General features: G+C 36.2%; 1 protein-coding gene across 2 annotated transcripts in view; it reads right to left on the bottom strand.

Annotated features, from left to right (window-relative positions):
• LOC131037474 (ureidoglycolate hydrolase) overlaps nt 1-9098 on the bottom strand; it is a 274909-nt gene extending 265811 nt beyond the window's left edge. The window contains exon 1 of one of the 2 annotated variants that reach the window (XM_057969614.2): nt 8757-9098. In XM_057969614.2, the coding sequence (XP_057825597.1) occupies nt 8757-8945 (189 nt within the window). In that variant the 5' untranslated portion in view covers nt 8946-9098. The remainder of the gene's footprint in view (nt 1-8756) is intronic. The other variant, XM_057969613.2, reaches the window with a different exon arrangement.
• Nucleotides 9099-14775: the final 5677 nt, after the last annotated feature.

Raw genomic sequence — 14775 nt, 5'->3', positions numbered from 1 at the left:
ATAAAAACACCCAAAGTCATTTTTCCATCCTTAATTTTTGTTGGTTGAAAATTTTGTACACTTGGGGAAATAAATAAAATTATGGTTTCAACCATAGCGTGTGAGTAAAACTCTCCTAATTAAGGGAAGGCTCCCCCTATCTAACTACAACTTTGAAAATAAAATAGGATGGGACAGAAATCTTTCTCCTCCTTTCAAGAAAGACAATATCATTTTCTCTTCACAGAAAAGCGATAGTGATTTGATATAAAACAACAGTAACAACTTTCGAAATGAAATGAGAGAAAGGAAATGAAGTTTCCTGAAAGCTCAAAGACTTCCGTCACTTCCTTCAGGACGGGACAGCAATATCAAGCTCAAAGACTTGAATATGTGAAATCCTATCTACCCTTTTCTATACTAACGCTATCAAGAACAAATTATAACAGCTCAAAGACTAGAATATCTTATTCTTTTCTACTTAAAACAATGAGAAGTAGTATAAGCTCAAAGACTCACAACTATTTCTCACAAAATCTGCTTCTAAACTCTCTTAAGAATAAGTGCAAGCACAAAGATTTACAGCTCCTCTCAAAAGAGTATTTATTCTAATTTATATTAACCTCGAATACTTGCAGCACAAAGACTGCAAATCAAATGCGATTAAGCTCTTTAAGAAACACTTGCAAGAAAGATAATATAAAACACAAACTCAAGAATGTAGCACAAAGACTCAAAGCTTGAGCAATTTCCTTCTATTCCTTTCAATTCTTGAATTCACACATGAAAGCTCAAAGACTTCTTTGCTGTAAATTTGGCAGAGTTTTTGCGTGCTTTCCAAAAGATAAAGATTACAATAGACCCCTCAAGTATTTATAGAAGAGAAGTCTTGAGAAAAAGGTGGGAGGATCCTAACTAACTTGAGAGATTCTCTCAACCACCAAGACTTATTCAATAACTAACTAAGACTTATTCCAACTACAGTCCTAATTGAACACAAATTGTAGTTGTCTTACATGTAATTACAAAAGTGCAAGTAAAGACTTAACTTGCATTTTACAAAAAAGCTTTTACATGTAACTTGTCAAAAGAAAAACTACAACTAAAAGATTACAAATCTGGAAAAATACAAATAAGTGTTGAAAAACACTTAAGCTGTAGCACGTGAAGACATGAATCCTTCAAATTTCTGGATGATCATTCGTAGTTCATCAGGATCCGATTCATGGGTGTTCTTGGCAACAACCATGGTCTTCACAATGGTATCATGGCATCGGAGGAGCGTAGAGTTGTCCTTCTCCAAGATGGACTGAATTTCATGCAAAAAGATTTGGTGTTTCATCAAAATTTGAATTGAAGCAGCTGAGAATTGTTCACTCCTCCATTCATTATGAATCCTCATCTGTAAATCTGTAAGAACTACTTCTTCTGGTATCAGCTCTCCATCCTGACTTATTATGTTGCAAGAGGCATTTTCACAATGAGAAACAATATCTTGGAAAACTTCACCCCGTAATCTCATTGCATCACCAATCTCCTCAATGAGGGATTTAAGAACAAGGGCCTTATTTTCCAGAAGCTCTTCAAATTCGAAGTACATGACCCCGGAAAGGATAATGGCATGCTCCTGTAGAACACTCAACTGTTGTTGGGGCATGGTGCACCAGATTGTCAAACTACCTTCAACACTTTCCAGATTCTTCTTAAAAGCATCGGAGGTATGACTTAATTTATCTTCAATAGTCTCCAACTTAGACATCATCTGAAAAATGTCTTTCAGCACTTGTGCACATAGATCATGAAGCTGATCAACCCAGGAATCCAATGCTTGTACTTTCTGAGCAGCCCTTTCAACACTACGAATTGATTCTCGTGCCTCGGTAGAACTTGAAGGATTACTCACCTCACCAGTTGGTTTTGTAATTTTACAAACAGTTGCAACAAGTTGTCGGTTGTCCTCTTCTAGCTTATCTTTCTTAGCTAGGAGTTCATCGTATCGCTATACTAATGAAGCTACAAAATACTAGGGATCATGGTTAATCACCTCATACGTTTGCTTACCCAATTCTATTCTTGTAACTTTGTAATCAGCAGCTAACATCTCTTCAAGTGGCTTATCTGCAATGGGTTCAACGATTTCAGCTACCTTAATCTTGTTGCTATCAACAGTTCCTCTGGAGATAGTCTTGGCCTTTCTAGCAACCTTAGGTCTAAACTGTTTAAGTTGCTGATAATCAAAGGCATTAGGTGAGATTTCTTGCTTCTTCCTTTTTGGAGTAAAAGAACTAAGCCATGGAGGTAAAGGCATCAACTCTCCTTCAGTAGCAATTGTAGGCAAAGGAGAAGCAGTTTCTATTTGAATAACAGTGGTCATCCTGGGAGGAGTATCTATTTGGATGGTGACCACGGTCTGTTCAGTAACCAATGGGCATGAAGATTGCCTCATAAATTCTTCAAAACCAGAAGTGGAGGTATCAATCTCTGATAACTGGATACATGCAGGAGTATCTTCAGAAACTTCCAGCACACTCTCTTGTTGATGATCAGGAGGTGGCTCGTATGCTGAAATAGGAACGGCATTCTGAGGAGACTCTTCCACCATTAAGTCAGGAGGAGAAAGGGGCGTCTCAATGGAAACTGAGGAAGGGATCTCATGAGCCGAGTCTGAAGTTGGAGACTTAGGAGCATCATCAGATTGTTGCCCTTCTTCTGGATTGTCAAGATCAATCACCTGAACATGGAACCGTGACTTTCCTTTTCCACGAACTGTCGCCTCCTCAGGAGGAAGTACTACTGCCCGACTAACTCACAATTTGATTCGGGTGCTAGAAAATGATGTGCCTTCCTTGTTGTCAACCTGAATCTCAGACTTACGTCCAAGAGGCCCTGTAGAATCATCTTCTTTTCCAATCTTGATTTTAATGAGTCTAACAGCATTATTTTTCAGCCAAGCGTTGGTGTTAGCCAAGATAGGCTGAAATCTCTCAAGAATGGATATGCACTCCTTGTGTGACCATTGGATTAAAGAAAGTGGAGCTTTCTCAACCCTTCATGAAATATATTCAGGATCAAGTATGTGCCCATTGTCAATCATCCCTTGTGCGATATCCACCAAATTCAAATCAACAACTTGCTCAACAGTGAGCCTGCAGTAATCCATCTTCAGAATTTCAAACTCTGTACGAAGATCTACCCAAATATCCTCAATACGATGCACGTGCACGAAGGACTTTTTGATCTTTTCCTTCATACCCTGGTAATCAAAATAAGCTCTGGACTTAAACCTTTTGAGCTTAATTTTTTGCATCTCAATCTCCATAGCCTTGGCTTTGACAGATGTGACAAGAGACTACCGGCCAATTTTCAATGGGTTTGTTGTAGAAATCCCCATTCCAACCTTATGTCTGACGGATTGATGAGCGTGGGCAGCCATGATCTGTCTTCCCAACTCCATAAGAATGATCTTATCAGTTGGGTATCTAGGGAGCATGTATCGCTACCCACTATAGCATCCGACTCTCATATAGGTAAAGGTCGGGAATTGAAGAAACAAGCATCCATACTCATTCACTCTTTCCCATGCCTCATCTAATATCCTTTTGTTCTTCAGAGTTCTGTCAAACTAACACATGAAGTAACCGAATAATGCATCTTGAACTCTTCTGAAATGCAATCTGCTGGGTCTCAAAGGCAGTTGATCATAGTATTCCCATACCGATATAAGCGAGCAGTCACCCTTGGTAGAAAGACCAGGGAAATATCAGAGTGACGCTACCAAATAGACTAAGTATGAATTCATATAGAAAGTCATGGTGGAAGGGACTGCTGCAAGTTGTTCGCACAAGGCATCGTTGATGACTTCTCCCCATGATATATGATGGGACTGCCTTATGAACATGACGAACTGGTACATCCAGGGCTCAAAAACATTAGAATGTTCAAGACCCATTATCCTGCTGAGGAGGGTTATGATGTCTCCAATCTCCCATTTGAAGTCACAGCAGTATAACTTAGCCCACCTTGAGAAGGTGGCTCGTGGCTCATGAATCCACCTGTTAATATGACGTTTGCAGTCCTTCTCCCTTTTCACATAGTACTCAGCTGCGCTATCTTTGGAGATTTCCATTTAAACAAGTGCAGGTGGTATTCTGAAGATTTTCTCAATTGTGTTTGCGTCAAGGCGGATTATTGCTTCACCATCATCATTTTTAATGGTTCTTGTCTCCTTGTCAAAGTGATGGGCACAAGCGAGAACAAATTCAGGTTCTAGGGCAGCCACTGGAAAAGAAGATGTGTGATGGATATGGCTGTCCAACAGCCGCTACATATTGCTATCCTACGGATCCTCTACCCTCTTGACAAATTCTGACATGTCCACATGCCCTATCTCTGTATCTTTTATACAATCCAAAGGAGAAGAGACTTGAGAAGGTGAAACCTCATTTTGGTACTTATCATATTTATACTTCATCTTCTTCGGAATTGGAGATGATGGTAAATCTGACATTGAAGGACAACCTAGTATACTGCGATGAAGACTTAAAAGTGTTAAGGCAATTGCAACTAACATTTTTCCTTCTTCAAATGGGAAGAACTCCAACCCTTGCACTTCACGATTTTGTGAGAGAAAGAGGGGAAATAAATGGGAAATGTTAGGAATCTTCACTTTGACCAATTTCGGATCTTGGGGAAAATTTTACAAGTATACAAGTTTGGGAAGAATGCACATGCAATCGGATTTTTAAAACCCGAATGCAAGTATACTTGTAAAATGGTAAATTGAGAAATGGGTGAAAAATGGGAATTAGACTTGCGGGAAATGATGTGAACGGAAAGTACGGTTATAGGCGTTATGGGTGCATAAAAATGGAAAGATTTTGGGAATGGGAAGAAATTTGAACACGCAATCCGGTTCTGAAAACCTGATTTTGGAAGGATGGGCATTTTTCATCTTTGCAACTTGGAATTTCAACAAAAAATGGTTAAAAATTTTAACCGTAAGGGAAGAACAATGATTTTCATCCAACTTGTAATCGGGATTTAAAATCCCGAATACAAGTAAAGAGGGAAAATAGGGAAGATCAATGCAATTAAAAAATTGCTTATCAAGGGGGAAAATCTCTCTCACAAAACCGATTTTTGGGGAAAAAAAAGATATTTACAAATTTACAACTAAAAAGGAAAATAAGAAAACAAGAAAACAAGAAAAGGAAAGAAATCATACCTTGCTCCAATCTGAAAATGCTTCTTCAACAAGATGATTAATCTTTGAATGAAGAAAACAATCCCTTAAATAAGCAATGAATGAACTCCCAAAACCCTTGCCGAGTTTCAAACAAACGTTATTTGCAGCAAATCGTGGCACCAAATGCAAGTAAAATGGCCCAAGAAGGGGTCCAATCTTCTTTAAACTTCAACGCCTTACCTCAGCAAGCAAAAACGACTTAGGAGATTGGAGATTCGTGGCAACTTGGGAGAGAAAATCACGGTTTTGGTAAAAACGTGTTTGCATATTTAACACCAAAAAACCAGCAATCCGAAACCCTAGAATGACCTGATATGTGTTGGCAAATGCATGAGAATAGGGGAAGAATCCTAAACGCCTTGCATCTCCAACAAATCTCCACAAAAATTGCTTTGAACTCTTCAACAAATCCGTTTTTCTTGGATGGTCGGGTTTTGGAGAAAGATGAACAAGTTCGAAATTGCATGCAAAATAGAAAATCGGGTTTTATTTCCCATATAAAAAGTTTTAATTATCACTTTTCTCTCAACAAGGCAAAATCAGGTTTTGAAAATGAAATTACAAGTTCAAAATTCCCCAAAATGCACTTTATAGAGAAAATCGGGTTTTTTGGGCAAAATAGCAAGTTTTAAATGTCACTTTATTTCATTTCTAGGCAAAATCGGGTTTTGGAGAGAGATGTGCAAGTTATATTTTACTTGTAAATGGAAAATAAAATCCCTACAACAAGTTTTAATAACTTGCACATATGTAATAGAGGTTAAAAATCCCTATTACAAGCAAAAGACATTAAAATAGGGGGTTTTCAAAAGAATTACTAGTAAACTTGTAACTTATCCAAAAAATCCCTATTATAACTTAAATAACCAAAAAGCAACAAGGGGGAAATAAAAAGCAAATTACAAGTTCTTATTTTTCAATAAAGTGCACTTGTAATTAGCCAAAAATTTCCCTACAAAAACCAAAAAAAAGAAAATCATTAAAACTTGCAATTCAAGGAAAATTTCCCATTTGCAGTCAAGGAGAAAAAACCCGAAATTGAAGGAAAGACATAGCAAACAAACCCAGAATGTGACAAAATTCAAAACACAGTTCGAGGATGGACTGAGGATCAAGCCAGTCCAAGGATTAGGCGAAATTCTGCCTCGGTAAGCGTGTCAGAGTAAAATTTTCATTTTTTGACAAAAATTTCATGTAATGGTCCAATTTTATCCTTGTTGCATTGCTCAACTCCTTAGCCATTTTATTAAACTATTTCATTAAATGGGGACATTACACATTAGGCATTTAAACATTGAATTTTTGTTGAAAATAATTCGGCTGTACAGAGTTCCTGTGATTAAATTTTGGAACAGCAACATAAATTTATATATAAAATTTCCTTGTGACTATACTATGCAATGAAATTGAGTGTAATGAAGCCATTATCAAAATTAGACATTGTGAAATGAACCTATGATGATTATTTATCATATTCACTCAAACAATTTGCAAAAATTAATCAAATCAGCCAGCATGCAAATTGTATGATAAATAGTTTGTGGGGCAAATTATTATATCTTGACCAATAGGTTGAAAGCTTCCCTGTCACTAGAGAAGTGACTATAACCGCAAGCAAACCACTCAAGCCTTTAGGCATCCAACAGGGAAGAGGGAAGTTAAAAAATATCATAACAAACATTTAGTAAGTCTACAAGAATTGGTCTCACTTTGCTAGTACCTGTAAATTGTCTTGCATATTAAATACATCCTAATTGCCTTAAGACACTTTCCAAGGATGTATCAACCATGTCATAGGATTTACAAGTTAGATGGCACCTTAATCCTATGAGTTCAATTGGTAAATCATGGGGGCTTTTATGGTGGAGACTTAGATCTTGAGAGATGTTACATGCTTAGAATGTAGGAAGGTTGAATCAGGTAGACTACCATATCTAATCAAATAGGATTGGTGCAAGTCTAGAGTGAGTTTGACCAATCAAATAAATGAATAAACTTTACCATCAAATGGCAAAACATGGGGGTTTTCATAACAAAGATCAATGTTCCAAAATCATGGGGGTTTTTAGAGACATGTTACATGCTTAGAATGTATCGAACTAATTCAGGTAAACTACCATATCCAATTGAACAAGACTAGTGCAAGTCCTTGATGTATTTGACCAATCAAAAAAATTAGTAAAATTTAATAAGCATTGGATAAAACCTTCTTTCCCATAATTTGTAGCAAAGTGTCCTCCATATTACTGAAAACTAATCAGTAATAAAGAAAAACTTTAAACTACTTTTTTACCTACCCTATTTGGTTCATATATCAACAAAGTACAAACTAGAAGAATGGTTAATCTTGAAGGAGGGGATAGTGCTCTTTGGGGAGAGAATGTTGTGAGACTTCTTTTGTACACCAACGATCTCATTTTGATCACAAGTTCCACTCAAGGGTTGCAAGAGTACTTTTGCAAGGAGGTGAGTATGCAGGAGGTGAGTATGCAAGTTAACAACAAGAAGACTAAGATCATGGTCTTTTTCAACAAAAAGAAAAAAGTGAGCTAAACAGTTATTTTGAAGGGGTACCTTGGAAGGAGTAATAGAGTACAAATACCTTGGAATTAACTTTAGTGAAAAACTTAGTTGGGAAGCTTGCAGAAGGAAAAGAACTTTGGGAGGGTTGATAGCACTTTTTGCATTACAAAACAAAAGAAAAAAAACAAAGTTATGGAATTGAAAAATTATCCAGATTTTATTTGGGCTATCGGTAATTCCAATGGTGCTTTATGAGAGAATTATGGACTGGTAGCACTTGAAAGATAAAAACACCTAATCACAAGCAAATTTAAAATAAAAGTTTCAATCAACTCTTCGAACTAAAACAGATACCCCTTCCATATCGAAGCCATTACTATGGTTCACTTCTTCAAATATCTGGAAAAATGAATAGATGGGAGCAAATAGATGCTCTAGAGTTGTCATCAAAGAAGTCTTGGATGAAACAAAACATCAAGTGGATCGAATGAATTCCAAATAACAATCAAATAAAGGCATTTGTTATGGATAAATTTGACAGGTCTATGTGGGAAAGAGCATTAGATAAAAAGAGGAAATATTATTTTGATGAATTTAATCCTGTACATTAAAAAAAAGAGATAGATAAAACTTAGAAGAGCCAAAAGAAGAGTGAGATGAGGAGCTATATGTCTTTTGCACAGCTGGGACAGTTGTTCAGAGAAACACTTTATTATAGAGTTTGATGCATACAATGACATTTGGTCCTTTGGACCCATTATAGGTATTACAAAATATTCGACTGAGAGAAAATTGAGAAAATATGGCAGACGATTTGTAATTGAAAAAAAAAATGACCAGATCTCCTATCACAACCTTCTATTTTATTATTATTTTAAATTTTATACTTAATCTTCTAAATAAACTGGTAAAATCTGGCACACGATATCTTAGTGTTATACGAGGCATTTTAACTTGCAAACCCAAGAAAGCTCCGTTAATTAAAGTAATTTCATTTTAATTTTCTTGCCTGGCGCTGTAAATTTTCTTTGTCGACGAATAAAGTCTGAGAATCCAGCAAGCCGTAAGTGTCTTCTTCAAAATAACCAGAAAAATCTTGCATTGTTTTGACGGTGGGATCTTCTTCGATTGCTTTGAGATTTGGGGTAGTCGCCGCAAAAACCAAAGAAAACAGCAATAAAACTGTGGAGAAATCCATAGTTCCTCTGTTTCCACCTCGGGCCTTCTGCGATTCCAATAGCTTATATCATTGCTTGGACAGTAATGAAGGTGCTTTCAGAACAAGAATATTTTTTGTTCCGGACAATTTTAGTGGGAAGCCACGTGGATGCGACGAGTTTGTGTCAATTTATAAATGGGATTCAGTGGAGCCCAACCGTTTTCTGCATCCAGGAAAATATAAGCTTCACGCGATGAAGTGGATTGCGAATCTTTATTCATATATTTATTTATATTTCTTTAAATTATAAAGAATTGGAGGTTTTCTCCATTACGAAATGGACTGGTGGAATTTGCATATTTTGTTAGAAAATTATATGTTTTATTTTGAGAGAGTTTAGTATTAGCAATTGCCCCTTGGTGTGCAATAAGTACGCCAATGATATGTGGAAGGTCGATTAGGGAAAAATGGTCTATTTTTTTACATATATTTGTGTATTACATGAAGTCAACTGGTAGGCCATTTAGCAAATGATGTTGTTTGTGCAAAAAAGGTCTCAATAGAGAAGTGATAGCTTCAAATCAACTATGCATCCACGTATATGGATCCCAACATGACTACAATAAAATCTCTAAATCCAAAAGATAATCAAGCTTCAAGCTTCATTACCACTAGACTCATATTATATTTGCAATAGGGAGAGAGGGAAGAGAGATAGAGGGAGAGATGGAGATATAAAGAGGGAGAGATATAGGGGGAAGAGTGAGAGACAATACATAAGGATATAAAGATGAGAGGAAGATGGAGATGGAGATGGAGATAAAGGAAGAGAGGGGTATAAAGAGAAGGAGAGTGAAGGATAAAGAGAGGTGATTGAGGGATAGATAGAGATGGAAGTGATATATATATATATAGAGAGAGATAGAGAGAGAGAGAGGAATAAACATGGAGAGTTAGAGATAGAGAGGTGAACAAATATAAATACAAAATTATAGGGAGAGGGAAAGAGACGGAGGGAGGGAGAAAGATGAATGGATAGAGAAAAGAAGACATGTTTACATATAGAGTAGGATAGAGGAAAACAATAATCAAGATAAAGATAGAGCAATAGTGGAAGAGAGTGAATAAATAGAAAGATATAAAGAGATAGAGGGAGGAAAATATAAGAAGAGATGGAAAGAGGGAGGAAGAGAAAGGGAGAGAATAAGTAGAGACAGAGACTGGAGATGGGGAGAAGAGGGAGAGAGAAAGGTGGGAGGAGAAAGAAGAGGGGGATAAAGGGAGAAAGGTAGACGAAGGCAAAGAGATAGGTAGAGAGACAAGATAATTTTAAAAATTTAATCAATTAACCTAAACTTTCATTTTTTTATATAAACTATAATATAAGCAATTTTATAAACAAGCTTCGTACATAAACATTTTTGTTAGCCCGTGAAGTATCCGTTCAAACAAAACCTTGACTTATTTATATTAACCAATTACGAGGAAGGTGACCTCCACGTGGTCAGCCCACGCTGCCCCACCTTTTCGTCAAATTAAAACCCCCAATTTAGCGCACGCGGGTGTTGTCGAAACCTATGCTAAATCTAGCGGCACCGAATTTTCCCCCAATACACCACCTTGAAAAATCACTACTGAATTTTTTTTTCATTTCTCTGTTAATTCACTAGAATTATTCTCCACCTTTTTGGCAACGAAATATTGTAACATATGCACACGCAAGTATAATATTTCATCATCCATTTGTCTGGAAGCCTAAGGGCTCACTAACAGAGATTTTAGAGGTGGTTGTTGTGGCGTTGTTTGTGTCTATCCATGAGCCAACATGCATATAATGTTACGGCTTCTCTCCTTAGAGCGACTCGAACCCCGGCCCTCTTTAGCACTAGTTTCACTCGTGCAATTTATATTGCCCCTTCTAATAATTTTCATTCGTCTTCTTTTCGCTTTGTTGCTACTCTTCGAGGGTTTTGAACTCCAGTTGCGAGGAATGTTGAGAACGCTCCTTTTTGGGTTGATCGGTCGTGGTACGAATCACGGCAAGGGTTTTAATGACAAAAAACTTTCAATCATCTTGCATTGTTCTAGTTATTTGTGAAGAGCACCAGTAGTTGAGCATGTACCAATTGTTGTGAGGGTTGTTGATATCTTTTGTTCCAAAAATTGAACAAATGAAACCTATTGTTTGAAACATAAAATATCAATTTATGTTAGGAAATGTACCAATAGTTGTTAAGAAATGTACTAATATTATAAAAAGTAACCAATCCGGTGATGCCATATCAGCGCCACAACTATTGGAGTCTCTTTTGCACAGTTGTAGCTATTCTAGCTCCAAAACGACATGCCATGCCATGATGCGGTTCCCCAAAATCGCATGCCCTTTCATGCCATACAGCCCCATACAACACGTTCTGGGACCCACCATCGGGCTTCTAACATGGAGGCATGTTATCATTTGTGGTCATGCCTCACGGGCACGGCTACAGTTTGTAGTCACATGTGTCCAAAAATTTGAATTTCAATTTTAAAACTCCTCTCCCTCTCCCGCCCAAACATAATTTCAAATATATTTGTTTTGAATTCTACCGCTATTGAATTTCATTTTCATTTTCTGATGCTGCAATTTCATTTCCATTTTTTGATGCTAGGTTTGGATGTTGCAACCGGACTAGGGTTAAGAGGTTTTTCTTTTCATACCAGCAATTGGTCGTTGTCGTCATGGGAAGCATGGAGATGAAGCGTTCATCTTACAGAAGCGGTGTTCCCGATGTTTTGTCTCAGATCTATAAGGAGCCGCCTTATTTTCCTAGCGTGGATGGAGCAAAAACTTTTATGGGAGATTTATGGCATTATTCTTTCATGCTGATATGCATTTTGGCAACTTCAGCTGAGGCATTCAATGACAAAGGTTTGAGTTACATATTAATGAAATCTATTAGTCTATATTGTATTTGTATTATCTAATGAATCTGTTATTTATAAAACTCTATCTAAAAGTCATGAATATTTATCAAATTTATTCTTCTCTAATAGAATGTTATTTAAACAAATGATCAATACATTGTTAAAAACAAAATGGCTTTCTCTGAATGCCTTTGATTGCTTATTAGCGGAAGGATTGAATAAGAATAAAAAAGCCTAGATCTTTCATTTCAATATAAATTGATATTACGATGATGTAAGAGTAAGCATAATAATAAATATGAACCAAGTCAGTTCGCTTAATAACAGTGATGATTTCTGCAGATATTTATGTTGCCCATGGTCAAATCAGTTTGCATGGGAAAGATTTCAATGGAAGACCAATCTTAGGAGATAAGGTATTGATACTTAAAATACCCAAAACATATTTTTTCCTTCAATTGCATATTCCGTGTTTTGTTTCTTTTTTCTGTGATGCACAAGCATGAATTGTTGTTTCTTTATTTCTAACAACTTGGAGAAGCCAAAAGAAAGAAAGAAATCAGATTTTTTCCAGAAGGGTATGGGTACAAAACCAAAAGTATTAAAGAAGGGAGAGCAGAAATTTGGATTCATCAATCCAATTATCATGATCCTACCACCCATCCAGTTACTCTGTCTCCATGATAAACATAAAATTGGGTTTATTGTTCAAAGTCTGCATTGCAATATTTGAAGGATGTATGGACAGAAAGTAGTGTGTGAATGTTATTTTTTAGCATCTAGTCATCATATCATTATCTAAGCACAAAATGCATGGATTGCTAAGGCTGTAAATGCTTGATATTTTATCTTTTCTTAAGTATGAACGACATAGTATAAAGAAAAATTTTGTCTTGCTTTTTTGTTGTAGCTGGGTATGATTAAAACGATGTTTAGAGTTACTGAAGAATAATTTCCCTTGGTTCTTTCATAGTCTTTGTCATGCTTCTCCAGTGGTGTTTTTGAATCTGAAATATTGAAATCAATGTCGTTGTAGATATAGAGTTTATTTTGTGAGGTTTTTTCCATCATAAAGTTTGAACAAACATCAGTGGAAAAAGTTCGTACTCTCATACCTAGAGACATTTCATGTTAATCAATGTCACATTCTTTGAATGAGAAAAGTTTTGTCTATATTTTAATGTGACTCTTGGGTGCTATGAATGTGAAGTGATTGTATTTTATAAAATGTGTGAATGAATCACACTTCATAATCTACCAGTGTATGAAGAAAATAGATAACATTTTTTCCCCTTTACATTTCAGAAACATTGAACAGTCTATTATTTTTATTGTAGATTGCGAAAAAAATTTGTCTTCAATTTTTTTTTCTTTTTTTTTTCTTCGTATTGCTTTATGAAATTCACAATCACGTTTGCTTTATAATTTCTACAGTCACAATGGTCAGTGCAGATAATGGACGAGGCATATGTAACATATGCTCAAGTTTTACCTGTGGCCTTATCAGTATGGCTTTGAAGCCCCCAAAATTATAGTTGCAATATTTAGTATGTCACTTCATGAAAATCTATTGTGTACTGAAGGAATATAATAAAAAATAGCTATAATTGATCAAATCATAACAAAATTGTTGCTGATCAATATATTTTAATGGCGAAATTTTCTTCAATCTCCTCAATTAGATATTTTTAAAGAATTACATTTCAGATAAATTTTGTAGAGCATGCACTTAAGCCTCACTAAGAATGGTTAAATATTATTTTAATTTTATAAATATTTTATGTTATAAACTAATTTATGCTTATGTTTAATGGGAAAATGAAAATGAAACCACATGCTCTAATGAGATAATTGGAGGTCATTAAATTCACAAAGATTCATTAGGTTTTATTTCTAAGTAGAAGTCATTCCTAGGTTCTTTAATATCATAGTTTCCACTTAGCAATTGAACCATCTATGAGAAAGAATCAGTGGAGAAGTGATAGCTTTAAAGGAACAATGCATTCACCTACAAATATTGAAACACAAATGAAACGAAACCTCAAAAGCAAGAAGATAATCAGATTCCATTACCCACTAGCTCGTGTTATTTTTTCAATTGAGAAAGAGTGGGAGAGACAGACAGACAGACAGAGACATAGACAAAGACAAAGAGACAGACAAAGAGACAAAGACAGAGACAAAGACAAAGACAGAGAGACAGAGACAGAGATGGTTATAGAGAGACAGAGAGATAAGAAGATAGAGGTATAGGAGGGAGAGTGGAGAGAGAGATGGATGGATAGAGAGGGGGAGGCATGTTTAGAGATAGAGGGATGGATGAAGATTGAGATAGAAACAAAGATAGAGGGAGAGAGGAAGAGGAACAAAAATAGATGGAGAGAGGCATTGTGAGAGAAATAGAAAGATAGAGGTGGAGATAGAGATATAGATAAGGGATAGGGAGGGGGAGAGGGAGGTAGAGATGGGGAGAGATAGATAGAGGTGGAGATAAATAGAGAGGGGGGAGAGAGTTAGAGAGATAGGTATTGGAGAGAAATAATAGAGGAGAGGAAGAGGGAGAGATAGACAAAGATATAAATGGTGAGGTAGATTGAGAGAGAGAGAGAGAGAGAGAGAGACAAATTAGATATAAGGAGTTATAAATAGATATAGAGTGGGAGAGAGAAAGAGATACAATAAGATTGATAGAGGGACATACAAACATAGAGAAGTAGAGATAGAAATATAGGGATGGAGAGAAAGAGAGATACAATGAGATCTAGATAGAGGAACAAAAACATAGAGAAGTAGAGATAGAAAAATAGAGATGGAGAGAAAAAGAGGGAGATGGAGAAATTGAGAGAGAAAGAGGGATGGATAGAGATATATTGGAAGAGAAAGGGAGAAAGAGGTAGAAATCAAGATATAGGTAAGGGATAGAGAGAGTGAGAGAGTGCAAGATGGGAAAAGATAGAGTGGG

Source organism: Cryptomeria japonica, chromosome 6, assembly GCF_030272615.1.
Source record: "Cryptomeria japonica chromosome 6, Sugi_1.0, whole genome shotgun sequence".
Taxonomy (NCBI): Eukaryota; Viridiplantae; Streptophyta; class Pinopsida; order Cupressales; family Cupressaceae; genus Cryptomeria; species Cryptomeria japonica.
This window is presented reverse-complemented; position numbering and strand designations above follow the sequence as displayed.